The sequence below is a fragment of the Euphorbia lathyris genome, chromosome 10 (genome assembly GCF_963576675.1).
Source record: "Euphorbia lathyris chromosome 10, ddEupLath1.1, whole genome shotgun sequence".
Taxonomy (NCBI): domain Eukaryota; kingdom Viridiplantae; phylum Streptophyta; class Magnoliopsida; order Malpighiales; family Euphorbiaceae; genus Euphorbia; species Euphorbia lathyris.
In genome coordinates this window covers 19,462,533-19,484,939 of record NC_088919.1, presented here as the reverse complement: position 1 = coordinate 19,484,939, position 22,407 = coordinate 19,462,533, and the positions used below count along the sequence as shown (strand labels likewise).

General features: G+C 32.6%; 1 protein-coding gene and 1 pseudogene across 1 annotated transcript; both read right to left on the bottom strand.

Moving 5' to 3' along the window:
• LOC136208040 (uncharacterized) overlaps positions 1 to 22,407 on the bottom strand; it is a 133,800-nt pseudogene that overhangs the window by 99,992 nt on the left and 11,401 nt on the right.
• LOC136209745 (uncharacterized) lies at positions 7,151 to 8,280 on the bottom strand. The gene is made up of 4 exons (XM_066001327.1): positions 8,118 to 8,280; positions 7,881 to 8,036; positions 7,725 to 7,781; positions 7,151 to 7,640 (listed from the first exon to the last, which is right to left on the bottom strand). Exons 1-4 carry the CDS (start codon positions 8,208 to 8,210, stop codon positions 7,461 to 7,463), a joined length of 486 nt encoding a protein of 161 aa, XP_065857399.1. The 5' UTR covers positions 8,211 to 8,280; the 3' UTR covers positions 7,151 to 7,460.

Sequence of the window (22,407 nt, the reverse complement as noted above, 5' to 3'; positions counted from 1 at the left end):
CCTTGAACAAAATCTTATGACTATGGATTATGTCAAGTCACATATAGAGAGACGTTCGTTTTACTTGTACAGGCCGAGTTAACTCCGAATAGATAGGTTAAGTGAAATCTCCATTTCAAGTCTTAAGCTATCACCTTGCAAGGATTTAGAGTCAAGTCTTCCACAAGCGAACCTTGGATGTATCTCCTATTTATCAGGAGTGACAAATGCTTAATCCAATGTTAACTATCTTGCAATTACTTCCTGTGATACCCAACGTCTGCCGAACACACCCCAGAGTCATCCCTGTTATGGATCGTGTTAGATTAGGATCAAAGCATCACATTCCATAATCCAAAATCACTAATTAACATTCCTTTGACTCTGAGGATTACTCATACCTATTAATACCAATGAGATGAACAGGTGACAAGGATAAATCTATCCATCCTGTTATCTCAAGTCGGGGCGAAACATGCGTTCTTGTTGCTAAAAATATTTTTTGCAACTTTTTTCATTGCGAAAAATCAATTTCCTTGTAGTATAATGAACTATTTCACTGGATTAATGTAACTGTCCAGATATCTGCAAATCTGAAGCTTGTGAGATCAGCTCTCTGTCTCGACAGAAAACATTGTTACATGCAAGTCTCAACAGTATTATGTCAATCCCTATTCAAAACATACTACTTGACCTGGGGTGGTTTTAAGTTTATTAGTTTATTATAATGTTTTGTCTCACTTCATGCTTGTATGAACACTTTATAATCACTTTAAATAAACTTAGGGATTTCCTTTTATTTAGACTTATTTAGTTCTTAAAAGTAATTGCCTTTATACAATTATGAAACCATATCTTATTAAAACAAATGACATAAAGAACAATTCATTTACAACTGGTTTATATCCTAGAACAATTGTCTATAGGACACTAAACCCCAACATTTTGTTGTCGATTCTTATGCCAGAAGCGGGGGTCTTGTAGTTCGATGGAGAGATAAGGTTAAGTTTTAGAGTTTTTCTGCTCAACATATTGATTTAAGCATTAGTGATAGTATCAGTGGTGATTAGAGGTTGACCGGTTTATATGGTTTTGTTGAATGTAGTAAGCATATATATTCTTGGAAGGTATTGGATGACATTACAACTTCTCCCATGTTAGTCCATTGGGCTATGATCAAGGATTTTAATTGCTTTCTAAGTGAGGATGAAAAGCGTGGTGGTCCTTGTATTTCCCAAAAGGCGTGACACTAGCAAGTGCACTAGGTACAAGTAATAAAGTGATAGTATATTATCATTTCCATAGCGACAAAATAAGCAAAAGTCACTAATAATTAAATAGAACAATCAGGTTTTTAGGACAGGGGTTGGTTCACTTAAAGTTGGTGCTCAGATAACTAAATTTAGTATAAATAAGATAGTCAATAAATTTAAACTGTCTATAATCATGCAAAATGAATTAAGATTAAACCAATATGGTAAAGAACAGACTGGAAGCACAATCAGGATGGCTAGTGACCAAGCAAATTTCTCCCTAAGACATGAATTAATAACATAAATACAAAGTATCTTTCAATATTCTCATTTGAGTAAGGTGTCTATTATTCCCAAGATTCTCTAGAAACATGCAAATAAGCCTCCTTAAGTCAACATGAATTCTAAGCATTAATATTAAGAAAGCATTTCAACATAAGTTAAAAACCATTGTCATATTGTTAATCATGTCTCTAATCTTAATCAATATGTGCTTAATGGTGATTCCATCTCCTAATTCGGGCCTCTTCACAATTGCTTAACTAACATATAGGTTAGGTATGCCTATAATCCATTAAGAACCTATTAAGAAATCTTCTAATGATATATTCATTGAGATTAAAGGTGAAATTTCTTACATTCACTAGCCTAAGGCTCGCTTCCGCCCGTAAAGTGACTACTCACTTATGCTCATAGTAGAAATTCACAATAAATTTAGAAAACACTTGAAATGAAAAATGAAAACTACTACTTAGTTTAAAAGATAGAACTTCAAATCAGATGTGTCATGAGCATCCCGAAAAGGAGCTTTTTAAAAGAATACGAAAATAATAAAATAAAGAAAACAAAACAAAATCCTAGAAGTCCGTATATGAGAGTAGTATGATGAATGAGACAAATAGTCTGCCCACTAGTAAACAAAAACCAAAAATAGACAAAATAGTTTGCTTCAGTAAGATAATGTTTGATTTTCCTTTTTTTTTGAAAGGAATGTTTGATTTTCCTATGTACTTAAGAAAGGACAATTATACGAAAGCAACTCCCTAGACTATTACACCAGTCTTAGAACTCTGGATTTCTCCTCCCCATGCTTGAATCATCCTATGACTCCATCCTTCACTCTTATTTGATTGTTTTTTTTCTCCAAATAGAGAGTAAGTAGATGGTAAATAAAGCAGTCTGTAGCGACAAGGTAATTTATGAGAAATAAAGGTAAGACGTCGTGTGCAATGATGAAAGTTCATTAATCAAGAACATACTTTGATGAGTAGGATTTTTAAAGCTAAATATTACCCACGAGTTCCTTTTATTTCCTCCAAATTAGGCACTAACCCTAGCTATGTTTTAAGGAGTGCGTGGTGTGCTCAAGATGTTCTTTCATTAGATTTGAAGTGGCATATTGGTAATGGGGAGACGATTCATATTTGGGATGATCCTTGGTTTTGTAAAAGTGAAAAATTCTTTGTTATCCCTAGAGTTCTTGGTTAGGAGAATGCATTGTTGGAGGACCTGTAGGTGCATAGTACTTAAGTTTGGGATAAAGGAAAACTTTGCTCTCTTTTCCTCCCGGCTGAGGCCGCATCCATTACTAACTTGTTGATCTCTGTTGGTCCAGCTGAGGATATTCTTTTCTAGCATCATATAAAGGATGGACTCTACATGTCTAAGTCGAGTTATAAAGCCCTCAAAAATCTTAGATGTTCTTCGCCTTCGATGAATAGTTGGTTGAGGCTTTGAGATTCGTTTATTCCACCTATGATTAGGTTGTTCCTCTAGAAGTTGCATACTGATTGCTACCCACTCATATGCATCTTAATTCTAAGCATATAAAAATCCCCGTTGACTGCTTATTTTGTAGTTCCATGTTGAACACCACTATCATTTGTGTTGGACCAATGTACGTAAAACTTAAAATTGCAAATATAATGTCTTTGTTAAAAAAAAGTATGAGAATATATATATATATATATATATATATATAAGAGATCATGTGTAACACATTTCTTATGGTGTGACAAGCCTTATTGTGTGATAATGACCAATTTTGTAATTAACCAGAGGAATGTGGTAAATTTGTAAATAAAAGGAAAGAGAAAATTGTTTTATTTCTTTTCTTTAAAATGCATTTTCCTGACTTTTTCAACCTCGTTTTTCAAAAACTTTTATACCGTTAGACTCGTCTTAATTAGATGGTCATTTTAAGATCTCAGAAACTCAGGTAAAAAAAATTCCGGTGAATAGAATCCGGCGATTTGTTTTTTTTGTGAGAAAAAAATACCTAGAAAATTTTCAAAAAATTTCAGAAAATGTAAAACATCATTCTGAAAAACTTTAATTCTTGACTCAAAGTGAGATTCCTTACGGTTTAGTCCCAAATCAACGGAATCCGGCGATTAGGTAGGCGTTTTCCAGCGAGAAAACATAAAGTGCCCAGAAAATTCTCAAAAACTTTTAGAAAATGTAAAACATTATTTTGAGAAACTTTAATTCTTGGGTCGAAGCAGGATTTCTTACGATTTAGTCCCAATAAAATAATTTCCTTAATTTTATCCATTTTACATGTTTCAACAATTTATTGGGTCAAAACCGTAAGAAATCTCATTTTGAGCCAATAATTAAAGTTTTTTAAAATGATGTTTTACATATTTTCGAATTTTTTGATAATTTTCTGAACACTTTTTGATCTTACCTTTCAGCACTATGTGTTGCAATATTTTATTGCAACAATATAACAATTATGTTGGAAAAATATAAGTATTCTGTTGGAACAATATAACTATTTTGTTGGAACAATATAATTATTCTGTTGAAAGAATATAAGAATTAAAATTATTTTCTAAATAATATAACTAATATGAATTTGAAGATACTATATTAAATACTAAGAAACAAAAATGAAATTGAAGACATAGATAATAAAATTCATTTGGAACAATTGGTAAACTGATTTATTATGTTGGAACAATATAAGTATTATGCTGGAATAATATAAGTATTTTATTGGAAAAATTGGTACGCTGATTTATTCTGTTAGAACAATATAAGTATTATGTTGGAACAAATTGTACATTGATTTGGAACAATTCCGTACACTGTCGGAACAATGTAAGTAGGAAAAAACACGTGCCTAGAAAATTATCAAAAAATTTCAAAACATGTAAAACATTATTTTAAGAAACTTTAATTCTTGGCTCAAAATGAGATTTCTTACGGTTTTGACCCAACAAATTGTTGAAACATGTAAAATGGATAAAATTAAGGAACAAGTTTTATTGGGACTAAACCGTAAGAAATATCGCTTCGTCTCAAGAATTAAAGTTTCTCAGAATAATGTTTTACATTTTCTGGAATTTTTTGAGAATTTTCTGGGCATTGTTTTTATCGCTAGAAAACGCCCAACCGGATTCCGTTCACCGGAATTTATTTTACTTGAGCTTCAAGGATCTTAAAATGACCGTCTAATTTAGACGAGTCTAATAATATAAAAAATTTCGAAAAACGAGATTACAAATATCGGAAAAATATATTTTAAAGAAAAGAAATAAAATAATTTTCTCTATCCTCTCTTTCCTTTTATTTACAAATTTGCCAACTTGCCCTTTTCAATTATCATTAAAACTACATCTACACTCCACACTACTTACCACTGAGTCAATTGCTTTTCTTGTGTATTGTGTCGCGCGCTGCTTTATGTATCACTGCCTTTTAGCTTCTATTGTTTAATATTTGATGCATGCACTTACTAATATCGATTAAATGTGCATAATAATAAATTATTAATAGAAAAAAAAGAAATATGCATAATAATGAATTATTAATAGAAAAAAAATCCAAGAACATGCTCTAATTTCTTATTTATTTAATTCCTCTATATTTTTGTAATTTATATTTTAAAATGTTAAGGACGATTGTTACATATGTTCTAAACTTTATAATTTGTGTTCTAAAAATTAAGTATAATGTTTTAAAAAAATAGTAAATATATGGACCATTTTTACATTTGTTCTATAATAAAATTTATAACACATATTCTAAATAACATAACGTACGTTCTAAAAAACATACGGTATGTTCTAAAGTTTATATTTTGTGTTCCAAAAATTAAGTATAATGTTCTTAAAAAAATCAGTAGATATCTCGATCGTTTTTTCATATGTTCTATAATATAATTTATAACTCATGTTCGAAAAAACATAACACATGTTCTAAAAAAACATAACGTATGTTCTAAAAAATATGTCATACGTTCTAAACTTCATAGTTCGTGTTTTAAAAGTTAAAATATATGTTCTAACGTTTGTTTTAAAAAATATATAGTTTGTGTTCCAAAAATTAAGTATAATGTTCTAAAAAAATCAGTAGATATTTGGATCGTTTTTTCATTTGTTCTATAATATAATTTATAACTCATGTTCGAAAAAACATAACACATGTTCTAAAAAAACATAACGTATGTTCTAAAATATGTCGTACGTTCTAAACTTCATAGTTTGTGTTTTAAAAGTTAAAATATATGTTCTAACGTATGTTTTAAAAATATATTTTCTTATATAACATAAATTACAAAAAATATAAAGGAATTAAATAAATAAGAAATTAGAGCATGTTCTTGGATTTTTTTTTTCTATTAATAATTCATTATTATGCACATTTCTTTTTTTTCTATTAATAATTCATTATTATGCACATTTAATCGATATTAGTAAGTGCATGCATCAAATATTAAACAATAGAAGCTAAAAGGCAGTGATACATAAAGCAGCGCGCGACACAATACACAAGAAAAGCAATTGACTCAGTGGTAAGTAGTGTGGAGTGTAGATGTAGAGTCCCAAATTTGACCCCCCCAAAACATCAGCGTTTTTTTTAATTTTACTACTCAAAACGACGTAGTTTTGAGTGTTCTCACCATAAGGAAGTGTCCTCACCTAAAAAATGGTTCTCACAAGAGCCCTATCCTCTATATATATATATATATATAAGAGGCTTAAGGCTTAAGTATTACTGTGATTAAAAAAAAAAGTGCTTTCTCCCAAAGGTACAAGTTGAAGATTTTCTTCAAAATAGGTTCTACACCCTTTTTAGTTTTTAACAAAACAATTTTATATTTGCTAAATATTGTTTTTAGTTTTTTCCACTTTTAAGGAAAACACTTTTGTATTTACGATCAGTTTTCACAGTTCTCGCAATTTTTAAGAAAATCAAAATTTCATTTATTACACATTATTTTTTAACTTAGAAAGCTGCTTTTAAAATTTGGAAAAACAATACCAAACTAAATTTTAGGTAAGGAAAATAGCAAATAATAAAAATCATTTTACAAAAAAGCAAGGTTTGAAAAGTCAAGTAAAATGAAGAGAACCGAAATCAGGAGGTAGGAGAAAAAGGGGACGACAAGGATAAGAATGAACCATCGATCCATTTTCTTCTCTGCTTTCTACTCAACTCAATTTCCAACCTTATTTTATGCTTAAGAATTTCTTTTATAACCCTCCTTATTAAATTATTCCAATCCCACATTAAATATTATTCTAGATTTTATAGTATGCAATTGGGATATTAGTATACCACTAATTTCGATTTTATGGTTTAATTTAAAATTAGATTATAATTCTATAAAGAAAGTGGTTATATTTTTTTTATCTATCTTCCATCTAAACTAAGTTGATTTGAATATTACATATGAACTTATCAATTTTAGCTTTCAACATCCTTATTTGTTAATTTAACATGAACATGCTACTGCATATTAGATTGAATTTCGCCAAATCAATTAGTATTGTACATATCCACAATTAAAATTTCCCTTTAGTTACACATGTTAATTTTTGAATTGCGGTGCCACTAATAACTTCTTGTGGAAATAAGTTCAAAATTGACAAACTCATTTACTTAATAGCTTACAAATTTATGTAATTATATATTAAGTAAAAAAACTCAGAAAGGAGCATATTCATAAGAAAACTCAATCAAAATCTGCATATGGGCCCAACTAAGCCATGTATGAGCCCACAAATAGACTCAACCCAAGCAGTTCCATTGAACATATATATATATGAAGACACTTGTGCACAGAAACATCAGCCCAAGCCATTAATTTACAAAATGATTCTTCCATCCATCCAGTCCAAATTCCAATCCAACAAACACTGAAGAAGAACTCATTGGACAGATTGCTGTTGAAAGAACTCGTGTTCTTCCTCCTTCAAAACTCACTTCACTCCTGCTTCAGAAAATTCCACAGCTAAAATGAAAATTCATCTCTGCATTTGGATCATATTCCCAACGTCCCTTTTTTGAGTCTCTGGAGTAATCATCAGACCCGCAGTAAGAGATTGGAGATTGTTGGAATCCTTGTACCATTTCTGTAAACATTGTCTGTAACTCCTCCATACTATACCTCTTCTTCTGCATAACAAATTCAATCAAGATGAGCTTACCAAAATATGCAAATTTGTTAGGAGAAACATAAAAATAGATGAAAACTATTACCTGTCTCATTTCCTGGGCTATGAGAGACATCATCTCCTGCACAAAATCAGAATATCCCTGAAACAATCAAATTAAAGACAAGTTAATTATGAGAGAGAATAAGAGAATTAACACCTAAAAAAAAGGAAGGAATGAAATGAAATCTGTGTGACTAACCTCATCTTCTCCTTCTTCATACAATTCCATATCATACAGTGCTCTTTTCTTCTCATCTGATAATACTGAATAAGCCTGTTGAATTTGTTGAAATTTTATTTTGGCTTCACTCAAAACATGAGAGGAACTTCTAGCCCACCTATCAGGATGCCATTGCTGCAATTAAATTTAATTAGATCATGCAAATCCGAAATGGAATGAATATGATCCAGCAAAGTAAGAGTTGAGTTGACATACCATAGCCAGCCTGCGATAAGCTTGTTTGATATCATGAGTAGAAGAATCTGAAGTGACTCCAAGAACACTGTAATAAGAAAGCTCATCAGCCATCTTTCTCAAAACAAACACTTACAGTGGAGATTGTTGTGTAAGAAAACAGTAGATGTATCGTGCATATAAAGAAAAAGGAACAGCGGTTGGATAGGGTTGTATAGCAGAGATATTTTGTTAATAAAATTAATAATTAAAAAAGAATGGAAATATCTGAAAAGAAAGTGATTAATGTTTTTGGATGACTACCAAATATAGAAAGTTCTGGAAGTAGAGCTGGATGTCCTCGGTAATGACTAGGTCTGGAAACTTCTCTTAATAGAAAGTGAAAATATATTTCCAAGACAAGAGAGAGAAGAGAGTTCTAAGGCTTTTACATGTGGATGGAAACTCTAGCCCTCTTTATGATGAGGTTAGATTCTGTAACTAATTGAATTACTGCCCCTCTTTATGATGAGGTTAGATTCTGTAACTAATTGAATTACTGTTAACTATTATTTTGACAGAGATAAATGTGTGATACACCTGCTGGAAGCAATATTTGAATTGAGCCCCTTATCTTCTTCTAACTATAATTCTAGTTATAAGAAAAAAAAAATCTAAAACGCTTGTAGTTAATTAAGTTTTGAATTTAAATCACAAGTCCTGCTATCTCAAACAAAATAATAATATTATTGCTTGAAAATTACCCAGTAATCTCATGAACTTACCTGAATATATTTTTTTTTTTGACTGGGAATTCATTTCCGGGAACAACTATACAAAATAGTTGCTGGAAGATGGAGAAATAAGGGTTTTAGTCAATTGAAGAAATTAAAAAAAAAAAAAAAAAAAATATTTCTCCCTAAAACGTGTAATGGTATAATGAAAATTGTTGGTGCATGCTTATAACAAACAGATACATGCACTATTCTATATATCCAAGATAAAATAGCTCATCTGTTTGGTTTTATATTTAATAATTGAAGACTTGATAAGAGTTCAACTTAATTCAGAACCCATAACACTTCTACTTACTCTTATTTTTTAAACATGTGTCACCATCTACCAGAAACAAATGTTTATCATAAAAACTAGGATAAATAATTATAGAGTCCTTATGTTTTTGCTTAACATACTAGTAGGTCTATCATATTATTATAAGGTCTTTAAGTTTTATTTTAATCAACTCTTTAGTCCTTCCATGTGTTTTTGTAGATGAAAGTCCAAATTGCCTCTAGTTATTTACATTAAAAAAAACTTATTTTTTAGTTTCAAATTTAATCTAAATAGTTTTAATAAAGTTTATACAGTATATATACCGAAACTTATATAATTGTATATACAAATTATTAAAAATGTATTTTTATTCTCTTAAATTTTTATTTTTTTAATATAATGTCTTTAAACTAGGATTAAATATTAATAAAAAAAATTTAAAAATCATATTTTTTTCTTTATTTATAAAATTTATTAGAGATATATAAAAATTACTTTTTACAATTTATATAGTTTTGCTCTTATTTTGATAATTAGGCTACTGAATTAAATTTCTATGATTATATAAAATTTAATAAATTAATTACTCAATACTGTAGAGATTATGTAGGAAAAAAAATATTGTAGAGATTATGTAGGAAAAAAGAGAAACAAAACGTAAAATATGAAAAATAGATGTTTTATTATTAAAATATAGAGTAAAGGGTAATTTTGGTATTTTGAAATTTATTTGGTATAGTTTGATCATTGACTCGAACATAAGGACTAAAGAGTTGATGAAACTTAAAACTGAAGGACTATATAATTATTTCTAAAAACAGAGGGACTAACTAGTGTATTAAGTAGAAACTCAGGGACTTCATAATTATTTACCCTAAAAACTATATAACTCATTGGTTAAGCAATTCAATTTTCGACTGGATTAGTTTAACCATCCAATTAGAGTTCGAATTCAGAGATAGCAGTGGCGGAGCCAGGATTTGAGGCTTGGGGCGGCTAATTTTAGTTGTGTAGTTTGCGGGAATTTTTAAAAGTGCAGCCCGTTAGGGCTGTGCAAATTTGTTTTAGTCTCTAGCATGATAAAACTGCTTCATTTTGACCAAAATGAAAAACGTAAACTTATTTAATTTTCTGTATGTCCAATGTTGATCTCCTAAACTAAGACATAAATTTTCGTCGTTTTGAATGCTAAAAATTAAAAATGTTAAACCTAAAAGAAATAGAAATATTTAATGTTTTATACATCCAACATTAATTGCTTAAAAATTATATTTGGAAAAAAAAGGTTTAAAAGAGTTGTTGGGAAAAAAAATCAATTAGATAAATAATAACAAAAAAAAATGCTTCATTTTGACCAAAGTGAAAAACGTAAACTCATTTAATTTTCTGTATGTCCAATGTTGATTTTGTAAACTAAGACATCTAAATTTTCGTCATTTTGAATGCGTGTTAAGTCTAAAAGAAATAGAAATATTTAATGTTTTATAAATCCAATATTAAATATACTTGGAAAAAAATTGCAAAAAAGTGGGGTTGAGAGGTTTGAACCGATGACCTTTTACAACAAAACAAACATCTTAACCAACCCAAGCATCTTAACCAACCCAAGCATTTCAACTTATTGTTATAATGTCACAAACACACATAAATATACTATAATTAGGGGTGCTATCAATTGCCGAGCTAATTCTACTTAAGGGTGGAGCCGACGGCCGGGGGGCCGAGCCCTAGGCTGGTTCCGCCCCTGAAAGATAGGAATGCAATTGTGATTAAAATATTTGATAGAAAAGGGACCTATACTACTCAAATTTGAATTAATTTAGATTGTCGGTCTGAAATATCAAATAGAGAGACTAAAAACAAATTTATGGAATTGTATTCCAATTGTGTTACACAAATTGCTATATTATATGCATGGGTGAGGTTAACAGTGAAAAGAAGAAACTCTTGTTCTTATCCAAAAAAAAAAAAAAATTCTTGTAATATTTCTATTTAAATTCAATTGCTATTTTCCTTATTAGAGTCCTTAAAGATGGAACAATAGGTGAATTCTCAATAATCTTAACAATTTTACTAGCCCGATCCTTCCTCTATCTAAACTTTTTTGGGAAAAAAAAAACCTGTTATATATATTGCTGTTACCAATACAATGAATAATTGATTGAGCTATATACGATTTCACGAGTTTTATTTTAGATTTTAAAAGTAAACTAAAAGATGAAAAAATATATAAACTTAAGGAAGGACAAGCAATTAAGGTAAGGTATAAGTGGAAGAGACTGCTCCTTTGACGGGGATTGGCATGGAACTCGATATCATTTTCATTTTATCAAACCAAGGTGGAGGTGCATCGGTTCAGATCGGTTACTAAACGAATCAAAATATACACCATTTTAGAAATCGAACTGAATCGAATATAATTTATAACCACATATTATTAAACCAAAAAAATCAATTCGATTTGGTTACTAAGCGAATAACTGAAACGTTTATTAAAATTATTTTTTATAAAAAAGATATATTTATTTATGAAAAAAGAAAATATAACATCTCTTATAGATTTGAATTTCATTTAAGTTGAGCATTAATTTGTCATTTTCAAAACCTAATACCCTTGTACGTACATTTCAGTATATTGAATATAAATTAAGATTATAATTTATATATATATATACAAATTTCGGTTTGGTTTCGGTTAAACCAATATTTTTTACAAGATAACCGAACCAATAACCGATGATTATATTATGCTTAAAGGAAAATAAAACCGAACCAGAGAGTAAAAATAACTGATTAAAACAAAGATTTCAGTTTGGTTATCGGTTATCGATTACCGGTTATTTTACTTAGCCCTAAACCAAGGTATGTACCTAAAACCACCATTTTTAATTCTAATATCATGCAAATGACATCACATGGATGGCGTCAGCTCCACCCTTTTTGAGATTAAAAGACACGTGCGAAGGAGCTTACCCAAAGGCAACGATTAGAGCTTCGGCCTTCTTATATGGAGGAACCTTCGAGAATCCCACATGGCAAAGGATAAGGATTCCTCCCAGGACTTCGATTCTCTAAGGGACATGTATATCCTCAACTCATAAGGATTCCTAATCAAAGAGGGGCTTAACCTAAAAATCCTATATAAAAACAAGTATAGACACAAGATACGATACGTTAACTATTATCTCACAACTAGTCTAGACCCTGATTAAAAGTCGGATACATCATGCACGGGCTAACTAAAAACCAAATTTTCATAAAGGCTTTATTTACTTTTTTTTTTTGAAGAAGCTTTATTTACTTTTTTTTTTTTGAAGAAGCCTTAGTTGCATTGAAAAATTCAGTAAACGACAAGTGAGAGAAGCTAGGCGCTTTCCCCGCGATATACTACAACCATGAAGCATACCTCTCTTTTCAGCATTGACAATAAATTGAGCTAAAACTTCAGAAAAAATGATAAACAGATAAGGTGATAACTTTGTACCCGATATTGCTTACGTGTCCAAATCGTCTTGCCAATCCGATGTTTTTAATAACTGGTAAAACATAAACATAGGTCAGACGAGACCAGAGTCTGGCGAACCCGCTCTGATGTCTAAGTCAGTTTGTGATTTAGATTAGATAGAAGGGCATGAACTAGTTGTGAGATAATAGTTAACTATGTACCCGATAAAAGTTACTCATTCTTACAAACATGGGGGCTTAAATACTTCCCCGGAAGAAAACTAATGGACATAATTGCCCTTACTAGGGTTATAATGAAAGAAGGAACAAAAGGGTAAGATAGTCATAGTATTTACGGACAATAGTGTTGGGGTTTAGTGTCCTATAGACAATTGTTCTAGGATACAAACTTAATATAAATGAATTGTTCTTTATATCATTTGTTTTAATGAGATATATATTTTATAACTATATAAAGACAATCCCTTTTAAGCACTAAATAAAGTCTAATAAAAGGAAATCCGTAAGTTTGTTTAAAGTGATTATAAAGTGTTCATACAAGCATAAAGTGAGACACAACTTTATAATAAACTAATAAACTTAAAACCACCCCAAGTCAAGTGATATGTTTAGGATTGATATGTCACTGTTGAGACTTGCATGTAACAATGTCTTCTATCCGACAGAAAGCCGATCTCACAAGCTTCATATATACAGATATCTGAACAGTTACATGGATCCGATGAAAAGTAATTCATTAGGATTGGGGATTCGATTTGAGATAATAGGATGGGTAGATTCATCTTTGTCGCCTATTCATCTCATTGGTATTAATAGGTATAACTAATCCTCAGACTCAAAGGAATATTAATTGGTATTCTGGATTACGGAATGTGACGCTTTGACTCTGGTGTAACACGATCCTTAATAGAGATGACTCTGGGGTGTGAACAGTAGACATTGGGTATCACAGGAAGTGATTGCGGGATCGTTATATATTGGATTGAGCATTTATCACTTCCGATAAATGAGAGATACATCCAAGGATCGCTTGTGGAAGACTCGACTCTAAATCCTTTCAATGTGATAGCTTAAGACTTGAAATACAGATTTCACTTAACCTATCTATTTGAGTTGACTCGGCCTGTACAAGTAAAACGAACGTCTCGCTATATGTGACTTGACATCATCCATAGTCATAAGATTCAGTTCAAGGATGTAGTTGATAAAGGATCGAATTATACTGTAACTAATACGGAAAGGTTAACGACAGAATCAACCTGTCTTCTTGTGGCTCTAGGGGAATGATTACGGACTTGCTAATCACATACTCTGTACACCATTCTGTTATGCAAATATTAAATATAATTCTTTAAAAATTATTTAATAACGTTACATACGGCTAGAAGCAATAAGAACCTAATGGGTCACACATAAGACTTGGAACCTAAAAGAGAGATAGATGTTAATTAATTGATGGAAGCCCAATTGAGCCCAATAAGGCCCATGGACCATAAGGGGGTCGAAATTCATGTAGTCAAAATACATGAATAATTAATTTGGTTTTATTAATTCTAATTAGATTAGGATTATGAATTAAATTAATTAAGAGATATATAAGTTAGGAGTTTTAATTAGATTATAATACTCCTATTATTATCCAATAAGGTTATTATTATTATCTTTAATATATTAGATATATAATGAGATAATAATTAGGAATTCTATTCCGAATTGAATTCTTATTCAGTAACCTAATTCTATCTAACTAGGGATTAGATACAAGAGATTATAAATACCCCCTCCCTATGGGATTTTCGAAACCGACTAGCCAAATCCCTACTGTGATTTTCGAAATACTCAGTGCAACGGGAGAGAGAATTTCGACACCCCTAGTTCGAGGACGAGATTTTCTACGGCTTCCTTCCGATCAATTGATTTCATCTATTTCTTTTATCCTTGATCTTGTGTTGATTAATTAGAGGCAATCTATTTTGGTTGCTATTCAACGGTTGATTCTAAATTAATCTTCCCGTGTTTTATTCCGTGTTTGGGAACTCGGAGAAGAGTTGTGGGCACTTGATTAACAACGGTAGATTGATCATCAAAAGGTAATTCTTCTTATCTCTCTTTATATGAAATAACGATTAACGAATCCTATGGTTAATGGAAATAGGTTAAAATTTTTATATTTCCGCTGCTATACCTTAGCCTAATTTCCGACAGTGGTATCAGAGCCATCGTTAAATCCGTTGTTTCATATATGAAAATTTAGAAGTTTTTCAATAGGATTGAATAAATATTTATAGTTAGGATTAATTAACAAATTATTTTGATTAATTAATTCTAAAGATAAATAAGTTTTAATTAATTGTTAATTAAAATAGCTTATTCGTATGTTCCTAATTATTTTGGTTGATAATCATTATAACAAAATCTATTAGTTTTATAGTTAGATTGATAAAATCAGTTTTATTAATTCTAAAGATAAAACGGAAATCTATAGTAGATTTTCCTATTTTCTGAAAATCGTTTTAAAACCGTTTTAGAACTGATATATATATATATATTTAAAATTGTTATTATAAAAAAAAATACGACAGCATCTCGAGTCGCGCCTCGCGGCGCGACTGGCCGTTGTCGCGGGGCTGCTGCCTCGCGGCAGCAGCCGCGTGCGGCGCCTGGCTGCCACTGCCACAAGGCAGCGGCGGTTCAGCCGCCCTAGGGCTGTTGCAAATCGGCAGCAGCCCACTCTCGGGCCCGGCCCGAGACCCACTTGAATTTTAAATTGTTTAAAAACGGTTTTTATATATATTTAAATATATATGTTTCAGAAATTGATAGTTTTCTGTTTTGATTATCGAATGAAAATTTGTTTAAAAGTTTGTTTTACCAATTTGTAAATCAAAATGTTAAATGAATTAAAATCAAAATAATTGGGACGTGCATAATTAAAGTTTTGTATAGTTATATTAATCTAAAAATTAATATAAAAGATATGAAACCATTAGAAGTAAAATTGGATGAAAGTTAATTTGATAAGTTAATGTGATTAACATAAATATTACATAAAATAGTTATGTAATCAACTAATTAAATTTATTTAATTGAGTCTATGCATGTTTGGAGTTATGGACATATTTGGACCCTCTTTTAGTCTTTTGGTATTTTTGAAATAGGGCCTGCGAGTCCTGCCTTTCTACTATCTATTGTAATTTCTCCTCTCATCTAATTCCCTTCAATTCAATTGAAGTTTTCTTTAGTAGTATAGAAATTAATATGTAATTTCAAGGCGCCATGGAGAAGACGGAGGACCTAAAGAGAAATATGTAATAGTTAGTATTTCCTTAGGTTTGCCCTTTTATTCCGTCTCTGGCTCGACGGAATAATTTAGATGATATGTCCATAACGCCAATGTATGTGAATATATGTGTCTGATGTATGCTAAAGCAAATCAAGACTAAGTTAGATTATAAGACCTAAAATAAAATCCCTCATTAAAAAGTTAAGTAAATAAACAAGTTATTAAAATCGGTTGCCCCTCCCTAATATTATAATTCAGCCGGCAGTACTGGGGGCCTTTGGGTTGTTGAGCAAACTCAAGCTCGGGGTCTTACGGTAACACCTGAATTATCGAAAATTACTTTTCATAGATATGGGGTAATACTTAAATTAGATTATGATAATTGGTTGAGCAAACTCATGTTGTCATAAACTAATGGGCAAGATGGTTGGGATTAATGTGAATAGCATATTAGTTACTAATGTGGTTAGTAACCCAATAACCTAGGAATCACATTAAAGATGTGATTGATTACATGAATCTACCTAACGAATGAGACTAGCTTGTTGAGCAAACTCAAGGCGAAATCTCAGGAGTTAGGATCCTAGCTCACTAAAGGATTTGTGAAATTCTTCGAATTAATATGGAGGGCTATTAATTTTGCAAAATAGTGGGAGCAATCTAAAATAAACTAAAAGGCCTATAATTTCAGATTGATATACTTTAAGCAAATGAATGACATACGTTTACTCTTTCTCACTCTCAGGTTTAATTAAACACACTCTTAAAATCATGACTAACACCAATCTGCAAAACATTCTTACCGATAACAAATTGAATGGTTCAAACTTCACTGACTGGTATCGCAACCTCAAAATTGTTTTGAAGTTCGAGAGGAAAGGGTATGTACTTGATACATCGATACCCCCTTATCCAACGGATGATGCTCCCTACCAAGAATTTTATGCTTACTTGAAGCATAAATCTGATGACGATCAAACGGGAGACATCATACTTGCATCCCTGACATCGGAAGTAAAAAAGGCAACTACATTCAGATATGGATGCCTATTCCATGGTCAAGCACCTAAAAGAGTTATTTGTGAATGAAACTCAGTGCGAGCGCTTCGAAATAACAAAGGAGTTATATAAAAGCAAGATGCAGGTGGGCACATCTGTAATGGCACACTGTGCCAAGATGATCAGCCTTATCACCAAGTTTTCTAGTATTGGAGATGCGATGGACCATGAACTAAGTGAAAACTTACTTCTCCAGTCCCTCCCCGAGAGTTACTCACAGTTCATCATGAGCTACCAAATGAGTGGCTTGCAAACCTCTCTTGTAGAGCTTGCACATATGCTCGAGTCAGCCGAGCCCATTATAAAAGAAAATAAGGAGATACTGGCCCTTGCTATTGAAGGATCAAGAAAAAGGAATGGGATCTCTCCCAATCCAAACCATCTTGATAAAGGCAAGGAGGCTGTGCTCACCGAAATGAAGGGAAAGGAATTAAAGAAGCCCAAAGGAAAGTGCTACTATTGTGGTGACTTGGGGCATTGGAAGAGGAACTGCATGGAGTACCTAACCTTCCACAAGAAGGAAAATAACGGTGCTTCAACATCTGGTATGTTTTATATTGAAATAATACAGTTTCACAGTCTAAATCTTGGGTACTTGATACCGGATGTGGATCTCATATTTGTACAAATATGCAGGAGCTAAAACAGACTAAGGAACTAAAGAAAGAAAGCATAAACTTGCGAGTAGGAAATGGAGCAAGAGTTGCCGCCCTCGCAATTGGAGATGATGTTTTAAATTTGCCCTCTGGGCTTGTAATAGAATTAAGGAACTGTTTGTACGTTCCGCAAATGTCTCGTAACATTATTTCTATTAGCCGTCTTGTTGACGACGGGTTTCATATTTCAATAAAAGACAAGAGTTGCAATTTTTATAAAGATTCGATCTTTTATTTTTCAGGAATATCACAAAATGGGATTTATGTGTTAGATGACAAAATTCCTGTTTTTGCAATTGATATCAAAAGACATAAGCTAGATAATTCAACTTACTTGTGGCATTGTCGTTTAGGCCATATAAACAAGAGACGCATGCTAAAGCTACATTCAGATGGGCTTATAGATCCAATCGATCCCGAATCATTGGAAACATATGAATAATGTTTAAAAGGTAAAATGACAAAGACACCCTTTAGCAATAAAGGTGAGCGTGTATCAGACACTCTAGGACTCATTCATTCAGATGTATGCGGTCCTATGTCAATCCAAGCAAGAGGAGGATTCAGATTCTTCATAAGCTTCATAGATGACCATACCCGATATGGTTACATCTACTTGATGAAGCACAAATCAGAAGCTTTTGAGAAATTCAAATGCTTCAAGAATGAAGTAGAAAATCAATTAGGAAAGAAAATAAAGACGCTTCGATCTGATCGAGGTGGCGAATATCTTTCAGATGATTTTCTGAATTATCTAACTGAATGTGGGATATGCTCACAATGGACACCTCCCTATACACCACAACACAATGGTGTATCCGAGAGGAGAAACCATACCTTACTAGATATGGTACGATCCATGATGAGCATGACCTTACTTCCAAAGACGTTCTGGGGCTATGCCTTAGAAACTGCCATCTTCACCCTAAACCGAGTACCAACTAAATCCGCTAGTTCCACACCATATGAATTGTTCGTTGGTAGGAAACCCATGTTCTCATTCATGAGAGTATGGGGTTGTTTAGCATTTGTCAAACGCATTGCGTCCGACAAACTAGATTCTAAATTTGATAAATGTTTCTTCATTGGATACCCTAAGGAAACTATGGGATATTACTTCTATCATCCAGATGATCAGAAAGTGATAGTATCCAAACATGCAACCTTCTTAGAGAAAGAGTTTCTCGAAGAAACACAAAAGGGAAGCATGATTGAACTTGACGAAGTTCAAGAAGAAGAAACACCGACTGAAACAATAGAGGCGGTTGAGGTACCCGGAGGAGTCCCATTAGATGAGACTCCAGTGCCACCTATTTGTAGATCACAAAGAGTTGGTGAACTCCCAGTTAGATATGGTTTTCTAGTGGGAGATGATAATGAGGTTCCCGTGTTAGACGACGAACCCGAAAACTACGAAGAGGCTCTTACTAGTCTAGATTCTAAAGCATGGCTTGAGGCCATGGATTCTGAAATGGATTCCATGTATACTAACCAAGTGTGGACTTTGGTTGATCCACCCGAAGGGATAAAACCCATTGGGTGCAGATGGATCTTCAAAAAGAAGACAGACATGGATGGAAAGGTTAGCACCTACAAAGCTAGGTTAGTAGCGAAAGGATATCGTCAGAAGCAAGGAATTGATTATGACAAAACTTTCTCTCCTGTGGCTATGTCCAAATCAATCAGAATCATGCTTGCAATTTCCGCTCACTACGATTATGAGATTTGGCAAATGGATGTGAAAACAGCTTTCCTAAACGGAAACCTGCTTGAGGATGTATATATGATGCAGCCTGAAGGTTTCATATCGAAGGATGCAAATAAAGTTTGCAAACTTCAGAGATCCATTTATGGACTCAAGCAAGCATCAAGAAGCTGGAATAAGCGTTTTGACGAAACCATAAAACAATTTGGTTTCGAACAAAATTGCGAAGAAGCTTGCATTTACAAGAAAGCAAGTGGGAGCTCTATAGCTTTTCTCATACTATATGTGGACGATATATTATTAATGGGAAATGACATTGCTCTACTACAGTCGGTAAAAGTATGGTTATCTGGTAACTTCTCAATGAAAGACATTGGTGAAGCAGCTTATATACTTGGTATAAAGATCTATAGAGATAGATCAAGAAGACTGCTTGGTCTTTCACAGGCTACACACATTGAAAAGGTGCTAAATCGGTTTAGCATGCTTGAATCGAAACGAGGTAACTTACCCATGCTACATGGAGTAAAGTTAAACAATCATCAATGTCCTAAAACCGATGATGACAAAAGACGCATGGCTGTAGTCCCGTACGCCAACGCAATCGGTTCGATTATGTATGCTATGCTATGCTATGCACTAGACCTGACGCAGCGTTCGCGTTATCTGTAACGAGTCGTTACCAAGGAAATCCGAGAGACGGGCATTGGATTGCCGTCAAGAACATTCTTAAGTACTTGAGAAGAACTAAAGATATGTTCCTAGTGTACGGAGAAGGTGATCTGAAAATAGAAGGATTTTCAGACGCAAGTCATCTCACAGATGAGAATGATTTTAAATCCCAATCAGGATACCTGTTTATCTTGAATGGGGGCGCGGTCAGTTGGAAGAGTTCCAAGCAGGGAAGCGTAGCTTTCTCTACGACCGAGTCAGAGTATATCGCGGCTGCGGAAGCAGCAAAGGAAGCGGTTTGGATTAGAAAGTTCATTACAGAACTTGGTGTGGTGCCTGACATTGTAAATCCCATTACACTGTATTGTGATAACAATGGAGCCATTGCGCAAGCAAAGGAACCACGGTCTCATAATGCATCCAAGCATTACCTTAAGCGACACCACATCATAAGAGAGATTGTGGCTAGAGGAGATGTGAGAATAGAAAGAGTACCTACAGAGGACAACGTTGCAGATCCGTTGACAAAGCCCTTAACCCAGAAAGTACATGATCATCATTTAACTTCTACTGGGATAAGTTTTAGAAACAATTGGCTTTAGTCCAAGTGGGAGTATGTTGGGTTTTAGTGTCCTATAGACAATTGTTCTAGGATACAAACTTAATATAAATGAATTGTTCTTTATATCATTTGTTTTAATGAGATATATGTTTTATAACTATATAAAGGCAATCCCTTTTAAGCACTAAATAAAGTCTAATAAAAGGAAATCTGTAAGTTTGTTTAAAGTGATTATAAAGTGTTCATACAAGCATGAAGTGAGACAAAACTTTATAATAAACTAATAAACTTAAAACCACCCCAAGTCAAGTGATATGTTTAGGATTGATATATCACTGTTGAGACTTGCATGTAACAATGTCTTCTATCCGACAGAAAGCTGATCTCACAAGCTTCATATATACAGATATCTGGACAGTTACATGGATCCGATGAAAAGTAATTCATTAGGATTGGGGATCCGATTTGAGATAATAGGATGGGTAGATTCATCTTTGTCGCCTATTCATCTCATTGGTATTAATAGGTATAACTAATCCTCAGACTCAAAGGAATATTAATTGGTATTCTGGATTACGGAATGTGACGCTTTGACTCTGGTGTAACACGATCCTTAACAGAGATGACTCTGGGGTGTGAACAGTAGACATTGGGTATCACAGGAAGTGATTGCGGGATCGTTATATATTGGATTGAGCATTTATCACTCCCGATAAATGAGAGATACATCCAAGGATCGCTTGTGGAAGACTCGACTCTAAATCCTTGCAAGGTGATAGCTTAAGACTTGAAATACAGATTTCACTTAACCTATCTATTTGAGTTGACTCGGCCTGTACAAGTAAAACAAACGTCTCGCTATATGTGACTTGACATCATCCATAGTCATAAGATTCAGTTCAAGGATGTAGTTGATAAAGGATTGAATTATACTGTAACTAATACGGAAAGGTTAACGACAGAATCAACCTGTCTTCTTATGGCTCTGGGGGAATGATTACGGACTTGCTAATCACATACTCTGTACATCATTCTGTTATGCAAATATTAAATATAATTCTTTGAAAATTATTTAATAACGTTGCATACGGCTAGAAGCAATAAGAACCTAATGGGTCACACATAAGACTTGGAACCTAAAAGAGAGATAGATGTTAATTAATTGATGGAAGCCCAATTGAGCCCAATAAGGCCCATGGACCATAAGGGTGTCGAAATTCATGTAGTCAAAATACATGAATAATTAATTTGGTTTTATTAATTCTAATTAGATTAGGATTATGAATTAAATTAATTAAGAGATATATAAGTTAGGAATTTTAATTAGATTATAATACTCCTATTATTATCCAATAAGGTTATTATTATTATCTTTAATATATTAGATATATAATGAGATAATAATTAGGAATTCTATTCCGAATTGAATTCCTATTCAGTAACCTAATTCTATCTAACTAGGGATTAGATACAAGAGATTATAAATACCCCATCCCTATGGGATTTTCGAAACCGACTAGCCAAATCCCTACTGTGATTTTCGAAATACTCAGTGCAACGGGAGAGAGAATTTCGACACCCCCAGTTTGAGGATGAGATTTTCTACGGCTTCCTTCCGATCAATTGATTTCATCTATTTCTTTTATCATTGATCTTATGTTGATTAATTAGAGGCAATCTATTTTGGTTGCTATTCAACGGTTGATTCTAAATTAATCTTCCCGTATTTTATTCCGTGTTTGGGAACTCGGAGAAGAGTTGTGGGCACTTCATTAACAACGGTAGATTGATCATCAAAAGGTAATTCTTCTTATCCCTCTTTATATGAAATAACGATTAACGAATCCTATGGTTAATGGAAATAGGTTAAAATTTTT

Bases quoted from the DNA above. Each gene is read 5' to 3' on its own strand.
- LOC136209745 (XM_066001327.1), bottom strand. From the start codon at position 8,210: ATGGCTGATGAGCTTTCTTATTACAGTGTTCTTGGAGTCACTTCAGAT. The intron at 8,037-8,117 runs GTATGTCAACTC...ATTTAATTGCAG, and splicing joins CTTATCGCAGGCTGGCTATG to CAATGGCATCCTGATAGGTG. The intron at 7,782-7,880 runs GTTAGTCACACA...TGATTGTTTCAG, and splicing joins ATGAAGAAGGAGAAGATGAG to GGATATTCTGATTTTGTGCA.